Source organism: Mauremys reevesii, linkage group 3 (genome assembly GCF_016161935.1).
Source record: "Mauremys reevesii isolate NIE-2019 linkage group 3, ASM1616193v1, whole genome shotgun sequence".
Taxonomy (NCBI): Eukaryota; Metazoa; Chordata; order Testudines; family Geoemydidae; genus Mauremys; species Mauremys reevesii.
The window spans coordinates 44,894,999-44,917,189 of NC_052625.1; the positions used below are offsets into that span (position 1 = coordinate 44,894,999).

At 46.9% G+C, this 22,191-nt stretch overlaps 1 protein-coding gene across 2 annotated transcripts in view; it reads left to right on the forward strand.

Annotated features, from left to right (window-relative positions):
- The first annotated feature begins 93 nt into the window (after positions 1-93).
- FLVCR1 (FLVCR heme transporter 1) overlaps positions 94-22,191 on the forward strand; it is a 32,668-nt gene continuing 10,570 nt past the window's right edge. For both annotated transcript variants that reach the window (XM_039532794.1, XM_039532796.1), the window contains exons 1-3: positions 94-738; positions 15,963-16,107; positions 21,373-21,513. In XM_039532794.1, coding sequence (XP_039388728.1) covers positions 109-738; positions 15,963-16,107; positions 21,373-21,513 — 916 coding nt within the window. In that variant the 5' untranslated portion in view covers positions 94-108. The remainder of the gene's footprint in view (positions 739-15,962; positions 16,108-21,372; positions 21,514-22,191) is intronic.

Genomic DNA, 22,191 nt, shown 5'->3' on the forward strand with positions numbered 1-22,191 from the left:
GTGCAGGGACTGTCCCCGCCGGGCATCTGTGCCCGCTTCCCCTGCGAGCCGGGGCCGGGGCCGGGGCTGCGCGAGCGGCGCGGGACGCTGGGCGGGGAGGGCGCGGCCATGGCTGGGGACGGGGCGGAGGAGGAAGATGAGGAGGGGGAAATGCTGGCGGGGCCCCCGCCGCAGCCCAATGGCTTCCTCCCGGGGAAGGAGGCCGAGCGCGGCAGCCCCGCGGCCGGGGCGGATGCTGGGGCGCTCCCGGAGGCGCAGGCCATGCTGCCTGGCTCGGGCCCGGGCGCGGCGCGGGCGCCCATCCGGCTCTCCTGGCGCAGGCTGGCGGTGCTGGCCGTGTTCAGCCTCTACTCGCTGGTGAACGCCTTCCAGTGGATCCAGTACAGCATCCTGAGCAGCGTCTTCGTGCACTTCTACCGCGCCTCCTACACCCGCGTGGACTGGCTCTCCCTGGTCTACATGGTGGCCTACGTGCCGCTCATCCTGCCGGCCACCTGGCTGCTGGACACCCGCGGCCTCCGCCTCACCGCCCTGCTGGGCTCCGGCCTCAACTGCCTGGGCGCCTGGCTGAAGTGTGCCAGCGTCCGGCAGGAGCTCTACCCGCTCACCCTGCTGGCCCAGACCGTGTGCGCGGTGGCCCAGGTCTTCATCCTGGGGCTGCCCTCCCGCATCGCCGCTGTCTGGTTTGGGCCCAAGGAGGTGTCCACTGCCTGCGCTGTGGCCGTGCTGGGCAACCAGGTGAGCAGACGGGGGGAGAGAGCGAATGGGGAAAGGGAGCAAAATATCCGGGGGGGGGGGAGAGGATGGGCTGTGTAGGAAGGTGGGAGTCAGGTTTGCGCCCTTCTTTTAAAAAAGGAAATGCCAGCTTGAGTCGTGGGGGAAGGGGGGTAGGTTAGCATGGGCGCCAACTTATATGGACTCGTGGAGCTAAAGCCCCAGGAATATTCAAAATCAGGGGCTCTGCTCCACCAATATTTGGAGCTAGGTTTTGCCCCTTTAAATCTCAGCCGCGGCTGGGAATCAGAGGGCTCTGGGTTGCCTGCAACCGCGGGGAGCCCAGAGCCCTTTAAATCGCAGCCGCGGCTGGGAATCAGAGGGCTCTGGGCTGCCCGCTGCGGCAGGGAGCCCAGAGCCCTCTGATTCCCGGCCGCGGCTGGGATTTAAAAGGCTCTGGGCTGCCGGCAGCAGCGGGGAGCCCAGAGCCCTTTAAATCTCAGCCGCGGCTGGGAATCAGAGGGCTCCGGGCTGCCTGCAACGCCGGGGAGCCCAGAGCCCTTTAAATCTCAGCCGCGGCTGGGAATCGGAGGGCTCTGGGCTGCCCGCGGCTGCCAGCAGCTCAGAGCCCTTTGAATCCCAGCCCCTGGCCGCTGATTGCCCCCTCCCCAGACCCCTGCCCCAACGTCCCCCCCAGGACCCCCACCCCCTATCGAAGCACCCCTGGTCCTTGTCCCCCGTGACCCACTCCCGAGACAACTGCCGCTAACTGCCCCTTGGGACCCCCGCCCCTATCTCCGCCTCCCTTCTCCGTGTCCCCAACTGCCCCCGCCTGAGACCCCACCCAACTTTCCCCCAGGACCCCACCCCCTACCTGTCCCCTGATAAACCCCCAGGACTCCCATGCCTATCCAATTGCTGCCTGTCCCCTGACCAGGGGCGGCTCTATCTTTTTGGCCGCCCCAAGCAGTCATGCGAGGGAAGCGCCCCGGAGCAGCGGACCTCCCGCGGGCATGACTGCAGAGGGACTGCTGGTCCCGCGTGGCTCGGCTGGACCTCCCGCGGCTGCGGACGGTTTGCGGGTCCGGCGGCTCCGCTTGAGCTGCCGCTGTCATGCCTGCGGGAGGTCCAGCCGAGCCATGGGACGAGCGCCCCCTCCGCAGTCATGCCTGCGGCAGGTCCAGTCCTCCCGGGGCTCCGGTGGACCTCCCGCAGGCATGACTGCGGCAGGTCCGCCGGCCCAGCCTACCGCCCACCCCCGGCGGCAGGGGACGGGCCGCTCCTCGGCTCGCAGCGGCAGGATGAACTGGGGCCCCAGCCTTTTGCCGCCCCCTAGATTTTGCCGCCCTAGGCACCAGCTTGTTTTGCTGGTGCCTAGAGCTGCCCCTGCCCCTGACTGCCCCTCCGAACCTCTGCCCCATCCAACCCCCCCTGCTCCTTGTCCCTTGACTGGCCCCTGGAACCCCCTACCCCTTCTCCAACCTTGTAATCTTGTGGCACTGACGCGTTGTAGCTTCATTTTATATCGGCTTACAGGGCGTGAGTGGGGGGGGCACCACCATTTTGGGCCCCACCAAAAATTATACAAACCTGCCGCCTATGTAGGTCAGTGTTCATCAGTGCAGCAGCCACAAATCCATGGTTTAGAAGGGAGAAATCAAGGTTAAGGAAGAAGAGAAGGAAATCCAGATAGAAGGAGAAGAAGAGAAGAATCTGGTTGAAATTGGGGAAAATTTCAGAAGGCGCCTATGGGAGGGACGGGGACGGGACACACTTGGATAATGTTGTATTTTTGCGTGCTCGCTTCTGCACTATAGCAGACAGAGTTGATGTTGTTGAGGAAATTTAAGACCCAAGAGAGATTTTCCAGTGATACGCACACAGCAACATCCTTTATCACAAGAAGGCGAGATTTAAAATCCAGTGCTTTTTTGTGCAGAGCTGTAACTAGGTATTTTTAAGCCCGAGGCAAGAATATAAAATTGTGCCCTCCCCCAGGGCCAGCTCTTCGGCTGCAATTCCACGGCGGGTCCCTCAGTCCTTCTCAAAGGGAAGGGTCAGCTGCCGAATTGCCGCTGGAGAATGAATGAAGCAGTGGCGGTAGAGTCTGTGATTTTTGGGGGGTCAACTCATGATTTTTGACTGCTTGGGCTGGTAATGTTGCTTCCAAGATGGTCTTTGGTTCCAGTCCAGTTCCAATCCAGAGAGGGACTCACAGCTTAAGAGAGGAGGGAGGTGCTGGATATCAGCAGTGGCCATTAGGGATCAGCATGTGTCCTGAGAATGCTGGGAGTTCAGGTTTGTAGAAATTTTGGTGGTGCCCAGAACCCGCCCCCTCACCCGCCCATGTAGGAGTGTGGGGAGTGAGGGCTGGGAATGGGAATGGGAGGGGCTCAGGGCTGGGGCAGAGGGTTGGGGTGGGGGGGGGGGGGATGAAGGCTCTGGCTGGAACTGGGGATGAGGTGTTTGGGGTACTGGAGGGGCTCAGGGCTCGGGCAGAGGATTGAGGGTGCGGTGGGGGGGTGAAAGCTCTGACTGGGGGGGGTGAAAGCTCTGACTGGGGGTGTGGGCTCTGGGGTGGGGCAGGGCTGGGGATGAGTTTGGGGTGCAGGCAGGCTGCTCCGGGACAGGGGCCAGAGAGGAGGACTCCCCCCAGCCCTTTCCCTGTTGGCAGCAGCAAGCTCTGGGGGAGGAGCCCCCCATTCCTGCTCCCCCAGCAGCACCCTCACCCCCACCACTGTCACTGCATTGGCTCCTAGAGCCCCTCTCAGGTCCAGGAATCTCCCTCACTTCCCCTGTGGTGGGTACCGGGAGATGCTGCATGCGCCTCCTCCCCTGCTGTTGCCCCTGACTGTAGCATCGCTGGGGGTGAGGGATGGGGCTACCTTCTTGCCCAGCATGGGGCAGGAGTGGTGACTGCGGGAGGGGTGCCCCCTTTGCTGCTGGATGGTCCCATTGGAAAATGAAAGGGTCTGAGGGGGAAGGGCAGGCTCAGTCAGTCTGTCCTGGCAGTGAAGTTCGGGGGCATTAGGACCCTGTGGCAGCAGTGGCTGCAGGGAGGCAGCATGGAGCTGCTCTGCTCTGGGGCTGGGAAGGTGGGGAGGGAACAAGGTGGGCCGGTGGGACACTTGGGGGAGGCGTGGGGGTGGCAGGTGGGGGTGGGGAGGGAGAGATCACCTAGGTTATAAATATCTCTGTGCCAGCGGCTTTTTTTTTTTCCCTCCACCGCTTTCTGCGCCCCTCGGCTTTGTGTGCCTGAGGCAAGTGCCTCGCTCCACTGGCCCTTGTTATGACACTGTTTTTGTGCGTCCTCCCCACAAACTAATGAGGTTTTTCCTTGCAGGTGAGTGTGGCAGGCCTACATAGGGGAAAATCTAAACTAGTTAGTAATTTCAATGCTGGCATTGCATCAGAAACCTGACTGCTCTGATCCAGCATCTCTTCTGAAGTTTTCAAGGGCACATGGGTGTTAGAGGCTCATTATAATTTAATGGAGGCTTTGATTGATGTATTTCTTTTAAACTAAATAAATGTTATAGAAGCTAAATTGTCTGTCCCTTATAATCCAATATGGCAAGTACCTAAACAAACCACATCAAAGAACAAAATTGAGGTAACATCACCAAGTAACTTACAGAGACTCGTTTCAAATATGTACAGCATGGTTCCATTTTTAATAGAATTTTTCACTAATCCAGTGAAAGTTAGGTAAGCATTGAAGAAAAAGTAATGGAGAAACAAGCTTTAGTTGATACTTGTAATGGGGTGGAAGGTCTGGTTAGCTTTATGTTAAATAACTGTGATTATCATTTTCCCAAACAAAAAGCAGAGAAAATAAATACTATAACAAATAGCACTATAATACTGCAGCATCAGGGATTGCGGGGGGAGGGGAAGAAGATGGTGGGGGATGAGAGTCATGTGGAGATGTAGGCAGGGCTTGTGGTCTGAGCGTGAGCCTGGGGCAAACTGTCATCCAGTCCTGAGTCGAGCCATCCTTGCATCAAGGCTCGCCTTCGTGTGCTAGGCTACTTAGGTATTAGCTCTGTGAAATCCCTTTAAGAACTGATTACCCCCATTCCCTGCGCACATCCGTGACTCCACATCTCAAACCGTCATGTGTTGTTTCTGTGGGGGACGCCATATGGAGGTGGGATGCTCGGGGTAGGCAAGAGGGTCTGCCCCATTCATGCTCCTAAACTCAAGTAGAAGTCTTCATTCTCACCAGCTGTAGTCCTGGTCTGATGAACCAGTTCAGGACGAACAGACTGGGATTGTACTTTGGTGAGCCTCAGAAGTCTTGCCAGGATGACTAGATAATTCATGAGAGGAGCTGGTAATTTCAGTCTTGTAGAAATTCAGCTGAAAGTCTTCTTACCCCACCATAAGAGTTAGTTCGTTAGTACTAAGGCTACGTTTTAGTCGCGGGTATTTTTAGTAAAAGTCATGGACAGGTCACAGGCAGTAAACAAATATTCATGGCCTGTGACCTGTCCATAACTTGTACTATATTCCCCTAACTAACACTTGGGCTGGGGGACCGTGGGTGCTCTGGGGTGGTGGTCAAGGGGGCACTGCAGGGACTGGGGGTGGTCTGGAACCCCCACTAGTGCTGGGTGGGGGGAAGGTTTGGCAGAGCTGGCAAGCTCCCTACTCGGCTCCAGGTGTGCCTGCAGCTTCTAGGGGGAGGGAAGGCCAGGGGGGCTCCCTGCGTTGCCCCTGCCATGAGCTCTGGCTCTGCAGCTCCCGTTGGCTGGGAACCACAGCCAGTGGGAGCGCTCGTGGTGGCACCTGCAAGCATGTGCAGCATACGGAGCCCCCTGGCTCCTCCACTTAGGAGCTGTAGGGACATGCCAGCAGCTTCTGTGGAGCTTCCCCACACCCCAACCTCCTTCCCCAGCGCTGAGCCCCCTCCCACACCCAAACTGCCTCAGCAGCGGCCAGTGCTGCTTGCCCGGGGGCTGCCTGATGTGCTTGGGCAGCCCTGGAGCCAGCCGCACCGGTTGCTGCAGAAGTCACAGAGGTCACGTGACCTCCGTGACAGACATGCAGCCTTAGTTAGTACGCATTATGTGTCTGGCGTTTAAGGCAGTGAGGAAGCTCCTCCACTCCTGTCTGTTTCTGGCAAGTCTTTCAGTGGTTCCCCAGCTGTACCCCGAGTTTTTCAGCTCAACTTCCACATCTCTTTGCTGTTTTGGGGCAGCCTCATTTTTGCTTGCCTTCAGGTATCCATCTTATAGCTATTCTGGTGATGGAATCAATTTCCATCCGAAGCGCATGGCCAATCCATCTCCAATGCCTCCTGGTAATGATGATACTCATATCTTCTTTGCTTCACTGTGTGAATAGGATTACTTGTACTCCTGTTCTTTTTGTGGACAGAGACTAACACGGCTGCTACTCTGAAACCTGTGTGAATAGGTCTCCCAGTGTGTGGGGGATGGAGAGGTAAAGATCGCAGGATGTAGACTTCCCCCATAGCCTTGCTCCCCTGCATCCTCACCGTGTTTTGCATGTGGCCACAAAATGGTAAAACTCCCATCACCTTCACTGGTGCGGGCTCAGGCCTTTAGTGAATTTGACAAAGGTAACAGGGATTTAAAATATTTTCCCTTCCAGTGGCTCATAGTGACCTAAATTAGATATGCATTCTAGGTTATTACAAGGTGAGCTGGTATCAGTGTTTATAGTTAAGATTGTGTAAGACTTTCCATGATAAGACTTTCTTCATTTGCTTATAAGTTTTTAGTTTTTTATTTTGTTTAAAATTTTCAGGGAATTTATCAATGTTTATAACAAAAAATAAAAAAACAGGTGAAAATCATTCCCCAGAAAATTGCGAAGTTAATTTTCTGCAAATATTAGGGGAGCTGGAGGGGGGATAGAAAGGCAACAAATAGAGAAAAGTAAGAGTGTTGAAAGCAAAAGAGTGGAGAAAGCTACTAGGGGAGAGGCTATTCTAGATTTGATTTTGACAAATAAGGTAGAACTGGTTGAGCATTTGAAAGTGGAGGCAACTTGGGTGAAAGTGACCATGAAATGATAGAGTTCACGATTCTAAGGAATGGTAGGAGGGAGAACAGCACAATAAAGACAATGGATTCAAGAAGGCAGACTTTAGCAAACTGAGAAAGTTGGTAGGTAAAATCCCATGGGAAGCAAGTCTTAAGGGGAAAAACAATTGAAGACAGTTGGCAGTTTTTCAAAGAGACATTATTAAGGGCACAAGAGCAAACTATCCCACTGCATAGGAAAGATAGGAAGTATGGCAAGAGACCACCCTGTCTTAACCAAGATATCTTCAATGATCTAAAACTCAAAAAAGAGTCCTACAAAAAGTGGAAACTCAGCCAGATTACAAGGGATGAATATAAACAAATAAGTATGTAGGGACAAAATTAGAAAAGCCAAGGCACGAAACGAGATCAAACTAGCTAGGGACATAAAAGGAAACAAAAAATTCTACAAATACATTAGAAGCAAAAGAAAGACCAAGGACAGAGTAGGCCTGTTACTCAATGAGGGGGGAAAGACAATAACAGAAAACGTGGAAATGGCAGAGGTGCTTAATGACTTCTTTGTTTCGGTTTTCATCAAGAAGGTTGGTGGCGATGGGACATCTAATATAATGAATGCCAGTGAAAATGAGGTAGGATCAGAGTCTAAAATAAGGAAAGAACAAGTCAAAAATTACTTAGACAAGTTAGATGTCTTCAGATCGCCAGGGCCTGATGAAATGCATCCTAAAATACTCAAGGAGTTGACTGAGGAGATATCTGAGCCATTAGCAATTATCTTTGAAAAGTCATGGAAGACGGGAGACATTCCAGAAGACTGGAAAAGGGTAAATATGGTGCCCATCTATAAAAAGGGAAATAAGGACAACCTGGGGAATTACAGGCCAGACAGCTTACCCTCTGTACCCGGAAAGATAAGGGAGCAAATAATTAAGCAATCAATTTGCAAATACCTAGAAGATAAGGTGATAAATGACAGTCAGCGTAGATTTGTTAAGAACAAATCGTGTCAAATCAACCTGATAGCTTTCTTTGACAGGGTAACAAGCCTTGTGGATGGTGGGGAAGCAGTAGATGTGGTATATCTTGACTTTTGTAAGGCTTTTGGTACTGTCTCAGGTGACCTCATAAACAAACTAGGGAAATACAACCTAGGTGGAGCTACTATAAGGTGGGTGCAGACTGGTTGGAAAATCGTTCCCAGAGAGTAGTTATCAATGGTTCACAGTCATGCTGGAAGGGCATAACGAGTGGGGTCCTGCGGTCGGTTCTGGGTCTGACTCTGTTCAATATCTTCATCAGTGATTTAAATAATGGCAGAGAGAGTACACTTACAAAGTTTTCGGACGATACCAAGCTGGGAGGGGTTGCAAGCCCTCTGGAGTATAGGATTAAAATTCAAAATTATCTGGACAGTGGAGAAATGATCTGAAGTAAATAGGATGAAATTCAATAAGGACAAATGCAAAGTACTCCACTTAGGAAGGAACAATCAGTTGCACACATACAAAATGGGAAATGACTACCTAGGAAGGAGTACTGCAGAAAGGGATCTGGGAGTCATAGTGGATCACAAGCTAAATATGAATCAACAGTGTAACTCTGTTGCAAAAAAAAGCAAACATCATTCTGGGATGTATTAGTAGGAGTATTGTACGCAAGACACGAGAAGTAATTCTTCCACTCTACTCTGCACTGATTAGGCCTCAACTGGAGTATTGTGTCCAGTTCTGGGCACCACATTTCAGGAAAGATGTGGACAAACTGGAGAAAGTCCAGAGTAGAGCAACAAAAATGATTAAAGGTCTAGAAAACATGACCTATGAGAGAAGATTGAAAAACTTCAGTTTGTTTAGTCTGAAGAAGAGAAAACTCAGAGGGGACATAACAGTTTTCAAGTACATAAAATGTTGTTACAAGGAGGAGGGAGAAAAATTGTTGTTCTTAACCTCTGAGGATAGGACAAGATGCAATGGGCTTAAATTGCAGCAAGGGCAGTTTAGGTTGGACATTAGGAAAAACTTCCGAACTGTCAGAGTGGTTAAGCACTGGAATAAATTGCCCAGGGATGTGGTGGAATCTCCATCATTGGGGCCTTTTTAAGAGCAGGTTGGACAGACACCTGTCAGGGATGGTCTAGATAATACTTAATCCTGCCTTGACTGCAGGGGACTGGACTAGATGACCTCTTGAGGTCCCTTCCAGTTCTGATTCTAAAAGCAGTTAATGCTGCAGTTTATTTCATGACCTGTACATTAACAGTATGTACATGTCTGTATCTTCCACTGCAGTGGCTTACTTTGACACCCTTGTGTTTACACTTAGATGTGTTTATGTTAATTAGTCTACCTAATTTATTGTGTTTTCTTAACATAGTAAATATTCTCGTGTACTTGTGTGGTCCAAAGTTCATGTGAAAAGCAGTAAAAACCAAATAGCTTTTGTAAAACCTAGGAATTTTTCAGTAAGAAATCAGTAATAAAATGTCTCCTGCCACTGTGAGTGCCTTGTTATGGTGACACAGCAAAGCCATCTTCTCTAATGGTGTGGAGCTGAGGTAGACATTGTATAACCTGTGTGGACCCTAACACAGGGGTTGGCAACCTTTCAGAAGTGGTGTGCCGGGTCTTCAAAGAGTTCTTTGAAGGGGTCAACAAACATGTGGACAAGGGGGATCCGGTGGACATAGTGTACTTAGATTTCCAGAAAGCCTTTGACAAGGTCCCTCACCAAAGGCTCTTACGTAAATTAAGCTGTCATGGGATAAAAGGAAAGGTCCTTTCTTGGATTGAGAACTGGTTAAAGGACAGGGAACAAAGGGTAGGAATTAATGGTAAATTCTCAGAATGGAGAGGGGTAACTAGTGGTGTTCCCCAAGGGTCAGTCCTGGGACCAATCCTATTCAATTTATTCATAAATGATCTGGAGAAAGGGGTAAACAGTGAGGTGGCAAAGTTTGCAGATGATACTAAACTACTCAAGATAGTTAAGACCAAAGCAGATTGTGAAGAACTTCAAAAAGATCTCACAAAACTAAGTGATTGGGCAACAAAATGGCAAATGAAATTTAATGTGGATAAATGTAAAGTAATGCACATTGGAAAAAATAACCCCAACTATACATACAATATGATGGGGGCTAATTTAGCTACAACGAGTCAGGAAAAGATCTTGGAGTCATCGTGGATAGTTCTCTGAAGATGTCCACGCAATGTGCAGAGGCGGTCAAAAAGCAAACAGGATGTTAGGAATCATTAAACGGGGATAGAGAATAAGACTGAGAATATATTATTGCCCTTATATAAATCCATGGTACGCCCACACCTCGAATACTGTGTACAGATGTGGTCTCCTCACCTCAAAAAAGATATTCTAGCACTAGAAAAGGTTCAGAAAAGAGCAACTAAAATGATTAGGGGTTTAGAGAGGGTCCCAGATGAGGAAAGATTAAAGAGGCTAGGACTCTTCAGTTTGGAAAAGAGAAGACTAAGGGGGGACATGATAGAGGTATATAAAATCATGAGTGATGTTGAGAAAGTGGATAAGGAAAAGTTATTTACTTATTCCCATAATACAAGAACTAGGGGTCACCAAATGAAATTAATAGGCAGCAGGTTTAAAACAAATAAAAGGAAGTTCTTCTTCACGCAACGCACAGTCAACTTGTGGAACTCCTTACCTGAGGAGGTTGTGAAGGCTAGGACTATAACAATGTTTAAAAGGGGACTGGATAAATTCATGGTGACTAAGTCCATAAATGGCTATTAGCCAGGATGGGTAAGAATGGTGTCCCTAGCCTCTGTTCGTCAGAGGATGGAGATGGATGGCAGGAGAGAGATCACTTGATCATTGCCTGTTAGATTCATTCCCTCAGGGGCACCTGGCATTGGCCACTGTCGGTAGACAGATACTGGGCTAGATGGACCTTTGGTCTGACCTGGTACGGCCTTTCTTATGTTCTTATGTTCATTTATTCACTCTAATTTAAGGTTTCGCGTGCCAGTAATACATTTTAACGTTTTTAGAAGGTCTCTTTCTATAAGTCTATAATATATAACTAAACTATTGTTGTATGTAAAGTAAATAAGGTTACTAAAAAGTTTAAGAAGCTTCATTTAAAATTAAATTAAAATGCAGAGCTTCCCCAGACCAGTGCCAGGACCCGGGCAGTGTGAGTGCCACTGAAAATCAGCTCGTGTGCCGTCTTTGGCACCCGTGCCATAGGTTGCCTACCCCTGCCCTAACAGTTCTTCAGCAGCTGTCCCACAATGTCCCATTCCCTGCAACAGCAACCACTCTGGTCACAATTGTGAACTCTACGGCCTAGGGTTCATGGAGACCAGAAGCCACTATCCACCTTAAAATCCCTCACTTATTTTTGAAGTTCCTTTTCCTGATTGCCCAGCTTGGCGAGCACGTTTAGCAGCGCTCCCTTGTTGTGTGCAACTGCCCAACCAACCATGCTGGCTCCACACACTAGATACCTCCTATCTATTCCAGGCAGGAATGCATTGGATCGCCTGCGCTTGTGGGGAGTAGGGGCTGTGCAAGCACAGTCATAGACGAGGTATAGAAACATGGACATATACAAGCAGATTACATGGGGGATGCAGGCAAAGGAGCGTTAGAGGGATCAGCAGTAGCACCGTGGGAAAGTGAAGGAACTGTGGCAAGTGTCCCACAAGGCCAGTCGATCTGGTTCTGAGCCGCATACCTACCACTTTGCCAACGAGCTGCATGCCATATTTGGTGGACACCCCACCTGCACACCATCATGGACACCTTGGCGGAGACCCCGCCATAAGCAGCGAAGAGAAAGAAGGGGGGGGGGGGAGAGGGAGATGCGGATGAGGGCTTCAGCCATGCCATGAGCCAGGACCTGCTCGAGACTCCACCACAGTCTGTCCAGTCCTGCCAGCTGAGCATGGATGAGCCCCAGTGAAGTGGAAGGGACCTCAGGTAAGTGTGTGTATATATTTTTTTCTTTATAATCTTTAAATTTAAAGAGGGCACCTGCCCCAAGTTAACAAGACACACACATTAACTTTTCATTGTTTAATTTGCATGAGAAGAGGTAGGTGTAGTTTGCATGTGCTTTTTTGTTTTCCCATAGGGATAGGTGGGGGATCGCCGTGCAAAACACTTTATGTACACACAATGTCCCTTGTATCCTCCTGAGAGATCTCAGTGGAGGTTTTCATGGAGATACCCGGCAATTCTCTCCTGAAGGTTTCTGGGGATGGCGGCCTTGTTTTTTCCTCTGCAGTAGGCTGTTTTTCCCTGCCCCACTCTGCAATGAGTTTGTCTGGCACCATTGCAGTAAACTGACTAGTGACATACGGGCCTGGGCAGCTTCAGGACACCAGTAGTAGCTATGCTTTCTGTGCCTTTGTCATTCTCAAGAGTGAATATCAGCAAATCCACTACTGCCTGTGGAAAATAGTGCCAATATTCAGTGCCATTGTCCTATACTCACACCCATGGAATAGGGACCAAAAATTTATTATTTCATGCAGAGGAATTTCCCTCCTCCCCCTGGACATATTCACCATGGCTGGGGCTGGAGAGCAGTGCTGTGCAGAGACACTCCAAAGCTGAAGTGTCAGTAAGCATTCCTTATTAAGGGTTTTTCTCAGAATGAGGGAAGGAAGTTTTGAAACTTGTCTTTTTGTTATGACTGTGTAGCCAGTGATACAGCTGTCTGTTTTATATGTAGCTTCTGCTATTATGGCCTTTAGGGGTGCCCCCCCGGCCCATAGAATGTCTCACCTGGATAGAGAGAAGAAAGAAGACTGGTGGAAGACCTGTTCAGTGAGATCTTATAAGCCAGTGATGCATTGGACTGTGAAGAGAGGGCCAGTGTGGCAGATGGCACAGAGAAGGAGCGAGTAGACAGGAGGAAATCCCAACAGGAAAAGGAGAGGAAGATGCACAGGGACACAATGGGTCTCCTCAGGCAGCAAATCTAAATGCTGCAGACCCTGGTTGACCTGGAAGTCTACAAATCTCAGACTCCCCACCCTTTGCAGTCCTTAGAGAACTCCATGGTTAACCGCTCCCTATATCCCCCAGCATATCACATGGCATCTCATGCTGCATCCTATCCGTACCACTCCATGCCAGGGGTTAGCAAGGAAAACTGCAGTTTCACATACACTAATCATGGTTCTCAGGGGTTAGTGTTTGTGAAGTCACAACGGACTGTTTGTGAACTGAAAGCAACAGAAATGTTTGAAATTGGAAAGGCAGCAAAGTTTCATTCTGTTAATTTATGTTTTCAAGATTGTATTGCATTGCTTGTATTTTTTCACATTGTTTTTCTGCTCTATTTTTGACACTTAATAAATTTCTATTTTTGGAGAATAAAATTATCATCTTTAGTAGTTCTCAGCACACATTGAAGAATGCCTATCGGTATTCAAAGCACATGACGCTTGTAAATGGACAGCAAGCACCACGCATTTCCTAGCAGCAGCCAAAGCTTACTCCTGGCGGGGGTGGGGATGGGTTCTATGCAAGTGCAGAATTAATGCCCCCTGCAGATTCCCTGCCCCAGGCAGAATAATTGATTCTGATGGAGAGGCGAAGGGAAGCCGTGAGGGGGTCATGCTGCACTTACATCTTTCACCCACCCATCTGATGTGGCACCAGAAGAGAGGGCAGCTGGCTCAAGGATGGGATCAGTGAGCTGTGGAGAGAGAGGGGGCAGAGACGGCCTTCATTACAGCACTCTGCCCACGGGGCCAGATGAGGCATGGGCAGGGCCGGCTCCAGACCCCAGCGTGCCAAGCGCATGCTTGGGGCGGTGTGCCGCGGGAGGGCGGCAGGCGACTCTGGTGGACCTCCCACAGGCATGCCTGCGGAGGGTCCGCTGGTCCCGCGGCTTCGGTGGAGCATCCGCAGGTGTGCCTGCGGGAGGTCCACCGGAGCCGCGGGACCGGCGACCGCCAGAGCTCCCCCCGCGGCGTGCCGCCCTGCTTGGGGCGGCGCAATTCCTAGAGCCGCCCCTGGGCATGGGATATGTGTGGGGGGGAGGGAACGACACAGTGCAGGGCACACAGGGCTGCTGGGGGAATCACACAGACGGGGGTTCAGAAGGGTTGGGGGGCGGGCAGACTGGGTTGTAGGCACAGGAGCTAGGGGGTGACAACATTGAGGCAGGAGCTGAATGGGAGTAGTGGTGCAGGGAGACACGAGCAGCTATGCCTGACTTAGTCACAGTCCTGCATAGCAGGAGATGGTTAATGTCCTATGCACTTGCATGATAATGGCTCCCACTGTGGTTTTTCCAAAATTATTTCCATTGCCAGCTTCCCGAGTGCGATCGCTGCTCTCTTCGCTGTCAATGCAGCTATCATTCTGGAGTCCCTATGCTGGACAGTTGTGGTGAGCTTAGCACATAGATCCAGGAATGTGGCTGTTTGCGTCTGAAAGTTTCAGAGCCATTGCTCGTCTCAAATCTGTATTATGTGATCCCACTGGTTAGTGCTCGTTTCTCAAGCCCAGAAGCAGTGCTCCACCATCTGCAGCTGCTTGGTGAATGGCACCAACAACCTTAAATTGTTTTGCGTTATGTCCCTCAGCAGACTGTCCTCGGGGAAATCATCATGTTGTGGTACTTCCTCTAGGTCTCCATGTACAAGAGGTTCAAGTGTCTTGTATTGGCAACATTCATGAGAATAGTGTAGAGCTCTGTGGGCTCCAGGCTTCCGTCAGAGATGGTGGACAGCAAAAAGTGCTGTGTGGGTTAGTGAGATTTTAAAATAAGGTGCAAAAATTATGGGATATGGATGGTACTATGGGATGGAGAACGTTGCATATTGGGAACTTGATCTCTAGCTCCCAGAGCTCTCTGGGTGAGTCATTTCTATCCCAAAGCACATGGCAAAAAATTCCCAAAAGGCATTGCACTAGATGGCAGTGCAGGGCACACTGGGAAACCTCCCTTTGGTGCACCAGTTTTGCATCGCCATAAGCACTCCTTGCTAGTACATGCTATGCTGACGCAAGTAGTCGAGTATGCATGTGCACGAGCAACATGCTAATTCTGGCAGCTGTACACTGATATAAATTCTGGGGATAAAAGTTTGTAGTGTAGACATGGTCCTAAGGTACTACAGTAAGAACAATATTAAAAAGGTCCACGAAGAAATTAATAATTCTGTATTCAATGCAGGTCTTGTGGAAAAAGTAGCATATGAGCATATAATTAAAGACTGTATCATAATGTATATGCACGTGGGGGCTATAATTAAGATTGTACAAGGAACCTTAATTCTGGCATTTCTTAACTTGAGTGCTTGACTTTGAATCCTTAGCATTTTTTTAACAAAAGATTTTCGGACATAATTATAGAAATTAAACTACTTGAAATAGTCACTGGGGTTTCTAGCGTGATGGACAATGTTTCACTTTTTACTGAAAAAGAAAATAGTTTATTTTTCTGTAGTAATGAGACAAAACCAAGAGAAATTTAAAGAAACTATGCTATGCTTACGCCTGCAGAAATTTTCAAATGTTTTACATACCAGAAGCCAAATTTTAAGGCACAGCCTTCTATTTTTCTTGAATTAGAGGCTGAATTGAAACTGGCCCAAAACATAAACCTGCTACTTTTGTATTTTATGGCACTTCTTATCAGGCTTAATAATAACTGAAAATGTGTTTCTACAAAGGCATTCCCTTCCCTGTTGCTCTTCTCTTCCTGATTAATCCTACAGTGAAAATATAATGCTGAACTTCCCTTTTATAACATCAGGCTGTGAAGTCAAATGCAGGATTATGATCAAGAATGAGGGAAGACTGGTCTGTAAGAGAAACGTGGGTCCTATCTAGATGTACTGTACATTCAGTCACAGAATGACAGGCCAAGTAAATGTGTGTGCATAAAGCAGTGTTCTCGTATGAAATTTCCTCTGTAAAGAAGGACTTCCATAATTATTATTATTTTTTTTTGGTCAGTGTGTAACATTCTCACTGTAGCATTGCAGTGAAGAAGAGGAAAACTGGTTTATGGAAATATTGGCTGTGGGTTGTCAGTAAGATTGACAAATCAATAACTACTGCCCTTCAGTACAATACAGGAACAGTTTTCCTTTGTAATTCTTATTAATCACTTTCTGTGCTATAATATAAGTGCCGTATTCCACAGTGAAGGACTTTTTGTCTTTGTTCTTTTGATTGCTCTTGTTCACAGGAAAATGTACTTGTTTTTTGTTTGTCTTTTTACAGCTTGGCACGGCAATTGGCTTCTTGTTACCACCAGTTTTGGTTCCAAACACAGTTGATGATATTGATCTAATGGGGCATAATATCAGCATCATGTTCTATGGAACAGCAGCAGTATCCACACTTCTATTCTTATTAACGGGAGTTGGTAAGTGAAACATTTCATATAGTGACTGTGTGAGCAGAGGAAACTGATAGTTACTCTAAATTCCATGAACTTCATCTTTTAGAACAAATTGCAAACCCTGCCTCTTTGACTTAGCTTTCCTTGGAATAAACTTATCAGTGTCTCACACCAAACATCTGCTTTCTGTCAAGATACTCTTAGCAAGTGGTGAATTAAATTTGCTTGGTGTTTGTTCGTGGGAGGTGCTGCTTACTATAACAGTAAGGGCTGTATAAGTGTCTAGATAGGTTGAATTTATATGCAAGTTTTGTTTGGCTAAAATAGTGTTTGTCTGCATTTAACCATGCTATGCCATGTTGTGTGTTGGCCCTGAGCTGTAGAAAAAGACCTAAATAGACTTAGGCCTAGTCTGCACTAAAAAAAGGTTTGCAGGAATAGCTGTATTGGCAAACTCTCCTAGTATAGATGCAGCTTATGCCAAAAAGTGCTTTTGTCAGAATAGCAAATACCAGTTCCCTGAATTATATGAGCTGTACCCACAAAAGCACTTTTTTTTTTTGCCAGTATAACTGCATCTAAGCTAGAGCTTTTGCTGGTATAAAACATTATTTAAAAAGACAAATCACAACCCTAACTGATGTTTCTACACCGGCAGATGTTTTAAGAGTAGATCTAGCCTCAGTTTCCTGTTTTAACTTTAAACCAGTTGAAATGCCATCGGAGCAAAAAAATTGAGAATAAGCTTCTATAAATTGTACACTGATAATACTTGAGGTGGTTTCTGCATGTTACCTCTTGTGGGACGTGCCCCAAGTTGCTGCTGAGCTTTGGGAACTTGCTCAAAAAGCAGTGGGCGTTGAGATTGCACAAGCATCCCCTCAAGGCACTGAATGTTCACAGGTGAGATTGTAAGAGCCTGGCCCCAGTTGCTTCAGTATCTTCCTTTTCTGTGGCTAGCTGCAGGTGTAGCAATGCAAAGCTCTCTGTTTTGCTTCAGATCGGAGATCAATGGAAACACATTTAGAGATGTGCTCTTGTTGGGACTGGAGCCGAATTCTCCCATTCTGTAGATTTGTATGTACATTGGTGACCAGACAGGACAAGGCCTGTGTCATTCTGATCCCTCCTGTTTGGGCCAAGTAGTATAGGTATGTGCATCTTCTGGATCTGTCCTGGTTGTCTTCAGAATGCCTAGCCCAAGAAGACAGCCTTGTTCTGCATCCCCAGGCCAAAGTCTCTTCAACTTGCAGCTTGGATTATGAGACATCAGCTTCTGATCTAGCGTGTCCAGTAAAGTTGCATTTTGTACTACAATCCATAAAACCCTCCAGTATTACTACCAGATATGGACAAGGTTATCTCTGTTGGCAGCAGATAACATGTCTTCATGCTCTGCTCCCTCTTAGTCTATTTTTGGACTTGTTGTAACTGAAGTCTCTTGATTTTCTGCCATTCCTTCAATTGACAACTGTAAAATCTTCAGCCATCCCAACATCAGGAGATTCCCTAAATGACTGATGTCGGTTCAAAGAAGTGTTCAGAAACAGGATCTCCGCTTAATGCTGCCAGAGTTAGAGTACTCCTTTTGAACCCTGGGGATAGTGTTCTTTATTCCGCTGGTTACTAAAAACCAGCGCACAGCAGCAGCATCCACGGCATGCAGACTGTGTGTAGCATGCTAGTGCGCAGCAGATTTACATCTATGATAAATTAATGAGTTGCAGGCTTTCATAGTTGATATACTCCCTTTGCTTTATTTCACATGGACAAATATGTCCATGTTCCTCATGTATAACTTTTACCTATAGTTGAGCTTGATTTACTCCTACACCAGATATTTCATAAGTCTTTATGTGCTTTGTTTTAGTGGTTCCACCTACAGTGAAAAAGGAAAAATGCTAACTCATCAAATACAGCTGAATGGCACTTGAACAATTATTGACACTGTTTTTATATCCACAGGATATTGAGCTAGTAGGGTGTGGCTATGTCTTTAGAGATATACACAAAGGTCAGAAAGATTTTAATGGGTTCATTGGCCTATTTGTATCCAAAAGATCCCTAAAGAAACTCTGGAGCCAGTGGTATATTTACAGAAATCCAACTTTTAATACTGTAAATAAAAGAAGTTATACTACAGACTGTTAAGGGTCTGATACAAACCCATACCAAAGCATGTAAATTCAGGTACCACTGAAAGTCTGTTCTTGCCCTATTCTCTTGTGTTGTAGAATCTTTAAGGATTGGGGTGAAATTCACCCTTCTGTAGAGGGTCTGCATGAAGACTCTGCACCATTTAAGCCCTTTAAAATGGTGCATAAACAGTATAGAGGTCCTTGGCAGGTCATCTGCACAAAGTTGTGATTTTTTTTTCTTTCCATCTTCTGACCTTTATGTCACAAATATTGTAATACTGAGATATAATGGAGTTAGCATAGCAATGCACTTTCGGCCTTATAACTAAATAAGGGAGCTAGATTGGCCCTCATTTTGCCACTATAAGCAGAACATCTAAATACTTAAGGGTTAGGGGATCTGATTAATGTGATCCCGCTTCATTCCAGAGTGGATTGATTTTAATCATGATATAAATCAGGAAGCAGAAAACCTTGATTTAAATAATCACTTCTAATCTTGTTTTGCTTTTGTAGTTTTTAGTTATTTTCCTAAATAATAGCTGATTCTCACTGGTTGGTAACAATTGAAATATGTTGATTTGCTATTAAATATAGCCCTTACACTAAGTTTTTGGTGCTACTTTTTACTAAACTATATCTAGTCACATTTATTTTAGCAATTTTATGCTTTAACATATATTCAGATTTTCTTCATTTTTATATTTTTATTGTATTAGAAAATGGAGAATGACACATACCTTGTTTGTTAGATGATTTTTGTTGTTTTTAACCTGTGATTTGTGGCAAATTGAATTTGAATGGAAATTGAAATTCAGTTAAATACACAAGAACAGCATTTTAAAATTGCTTTTATTAAACTACTTTAAATATGCTGGATACATACAAAAACAAATAAGTTAATCGAAACATGTTTTGCATTCAAACTGATTTATTAATCAAAGGAAGTACTGTCTGTAGATAGTGAATTGAAGTAATTGTTTCTTGTCTGCATGTACTTCAAGATTTTAGGGCTAGTCGATATCTGACATCTTGTTTTTATTCAGTCATTGGAAGAGGAAAACAAGCTTTCCTGCTTTTTCAGCTCCCAGTCAGTTGCTTACCTTTGAATTGACTAGTCATTGAACTGAACTAGTGGAATAAACTGAAATGAAGAAAATATTCTCTCTGCATCTGCAGATGAAGCTACTGCTGTCAAAAACTGGTTTAGCACTTCAACAAACGCTGGTTCCAGGTACTTAGCCAGTGACTTCCATCAGTTGAATGGTTTGACTCTAAAACGTAGGCAGCAAATGTACTGATGAAATATATATATATTTTTAAACGATTTTAATAGATTATAGTATGTTTAGGCCTTAATATAGGTTGTCATAGGTTGTGTTAGCAATGTTAGCCAAAAAGAATATCTTCCATCTAACTAGGATTCAAAGACGCTTTCAAGGAGGGTCAGCTGACTTCCTCTTTAGTACAAGGACAAGATAGAGCAGGGGTCCCCAACGCGGTGCGCGCGGGTGCATCTTAATGCACCCACATCCTGGCCCCCGGGAGAGCACCCGCCAAAATGCCGCAGCAGCATTTTGGCGGGGACGCCTCTCGCTGATGCCGCTTGCCGTCAACAAGTGACGTCATCGAGAGGCGTCGCTCCTGAATTTCAGCGGAGATGCCTCTTGCTGACGCCGCTTGCTGTCGACAAGCGACGTCATCAAGAGGCGTCGCCGCTGAAATTCGGCAGCATTTCGGCGGGTGCTCCACCGCCGCAGTGGTCCTTCGACTGGCGCCCACCAGCCAAAAAGGTTGGGGACCACTGAGATAGAGCATGAGACAGAGCAATTAACAGTTTAACACTGTTCCCTTTTTTGCCAGTCCTCTAATGCAGTGGTTATTTAAGCAGTCTGCAAAAGGTTGTTGTTACTATAGAACAGTGGTTTTCAACCTGTGGTCCGTGGACCTGGGGGTCCGCAGTCTATGCCTAAGATTTCCAAAGGGGTCCACATCTCCATTCAAAATTTTTTGGGGGTCCACAAATGAGAAAAGGTTGAAAATCACAGCTTTAATGTAAGGGGCAACGACACAAATCAGATTTTCTCAAGTTTTGTTCTTCAGTTATCTGTGGGGCCAATCAGAAAGAAGAGAACTAAGTTACTGTAACTTGACAAGTTTCCAGTGAAACAAAATGGTCTCTCTTGAAGTATATCCAGAGTAAAGGACTCTTAGGGCTTATTTACATGAACATTTAGTTCGCAGGAGGCAGGGGTGTAAATATCCTAACCTACCTTGTTGTGGATTAACTGTGCATGTGGACCCCGCTGACACACTGTATCAGTTCATTAATGCGGTTTGATCTAGTCCCATCTCAGAGAGGACTAGATCAAAGAGTGCTAACAGATTGTTTATGTGCAGAGCAGAGTCCACATGGGCATTTAGTTCACAGCAGGCTATTGTGGGGTAGATTCAGACCCCAGCTACTGCAAACTAATTATTCGTGTAGACAAGCCCTTAATCTTGGTCCTTTACTCTCAACCAGGAGGAAAATAAGCTCTTTAAAAAGAAGTTATGGTGGAGGCTTACCAATATTAATGCTTCAGTTTCAGGATTTGAACTGTTGCATCTTCTTTCTGAACTGAAGTTAGCTCAAGGTGTATTTAGGGAAGTGCTGATGCACTGGCTTGTTGACTTCTGGGACTTCAACTACAAACTGGACCAGGTCCAAGTAGAGTGGAATATGTTGACCCTGATGTGGGTGAGCTGTTCAGTCATGTTGAAAAGAGAGAGACATAGTGCTCTGAATAGTGTGCCAATTAATTTATGCCACAGCATGACTTTGGCATTTGCTCGGACTAATTATATTCTAAGGGCCCAAATATGTGACAGATGAAAAATGTCTCTAGAGTATGTTTGTTAGTAGCGCTCCAGCCAGAGTGAATGGAAGAGTGAATGGAGGTGGCATGTTCAGACTGGCCAGCTCTCATTGGAGGATAAAGTTAGAATGGAAGTCGTTTGTTTACGCTTTCATAAAAATCTACTTTACAATGTTCCTTAAACTGAAAAATTTTGTATTCACGTAAAATCCCAAGCCATTACTCAAGGCATACTGGTAAAGATTAGTAGGGTGAAAAATTCTATTAATGTTGTTCTTTTGTGTTTGTTCTAGTGTTTGATGAAAAGCCTAAATTTCCTCCAAGCCAGGCTCAAGCTGTTCTCCAGGACATTCCTCCTGAAGATTACTCTTATAAACAATCAATAATTAACCTGTTCAGAAATATTCCTTTTGTGCTTTTGCTGATCAGTTATGGTGAGTGTTGTCTTCTGTCTTTAGGCTGGTAATAAAGGCTAGATACGTTCCTAGAGTCCATCTGATCTTTGCCATGCCATCACTCATTTAGCAGCTTGAGACCAAAAACTGTGGGTGGCCTGTGGTCATCTCAAAAACTATGAGCAGAATTCAGTGCATCATGGTACTTTTGGATGAAGCAGGTAGATGAAAGGCTGTCATTAGCTCTATTCCTGACATCCTTCACTCGCTATAGTAGAAGGACTACTTACACTAATTGTACTAGCACTTCTGGCATTCAAATTGGGCCTGGAATGACTGAAGCTTAATTGATGTGAAGCCTTGACATCATAGTCTTCATAGCTGCTAAATGATTGAGAGTGTAGTTCTGGGAGGACAAATGTCACATGGTAAATTTCTCTAGTGTAGACGCAGTCTGGGAGAGCAAGACTTGCTGAGGAAAGTAGGTTTATTGCTTATTGCAGGGTCGGCAACCTTTGGCACGCGGCTCGCTAGGGTAAGCACCCTGGCGGGCTTGGCCAGTTTGTTTACCTGCTGCGTCTGCAGGTTCGGCCGATCGTGGCTCCCACTGGCTGTGGTTTGCCGCTCCTGGCCAATGGGGGCCGTGGGAAGCGGCGGCCAGCACATCCCTCAGCCCGCACCGCATCCTGCAGCCCCCATTGGCCTGGAGCAGCGAAC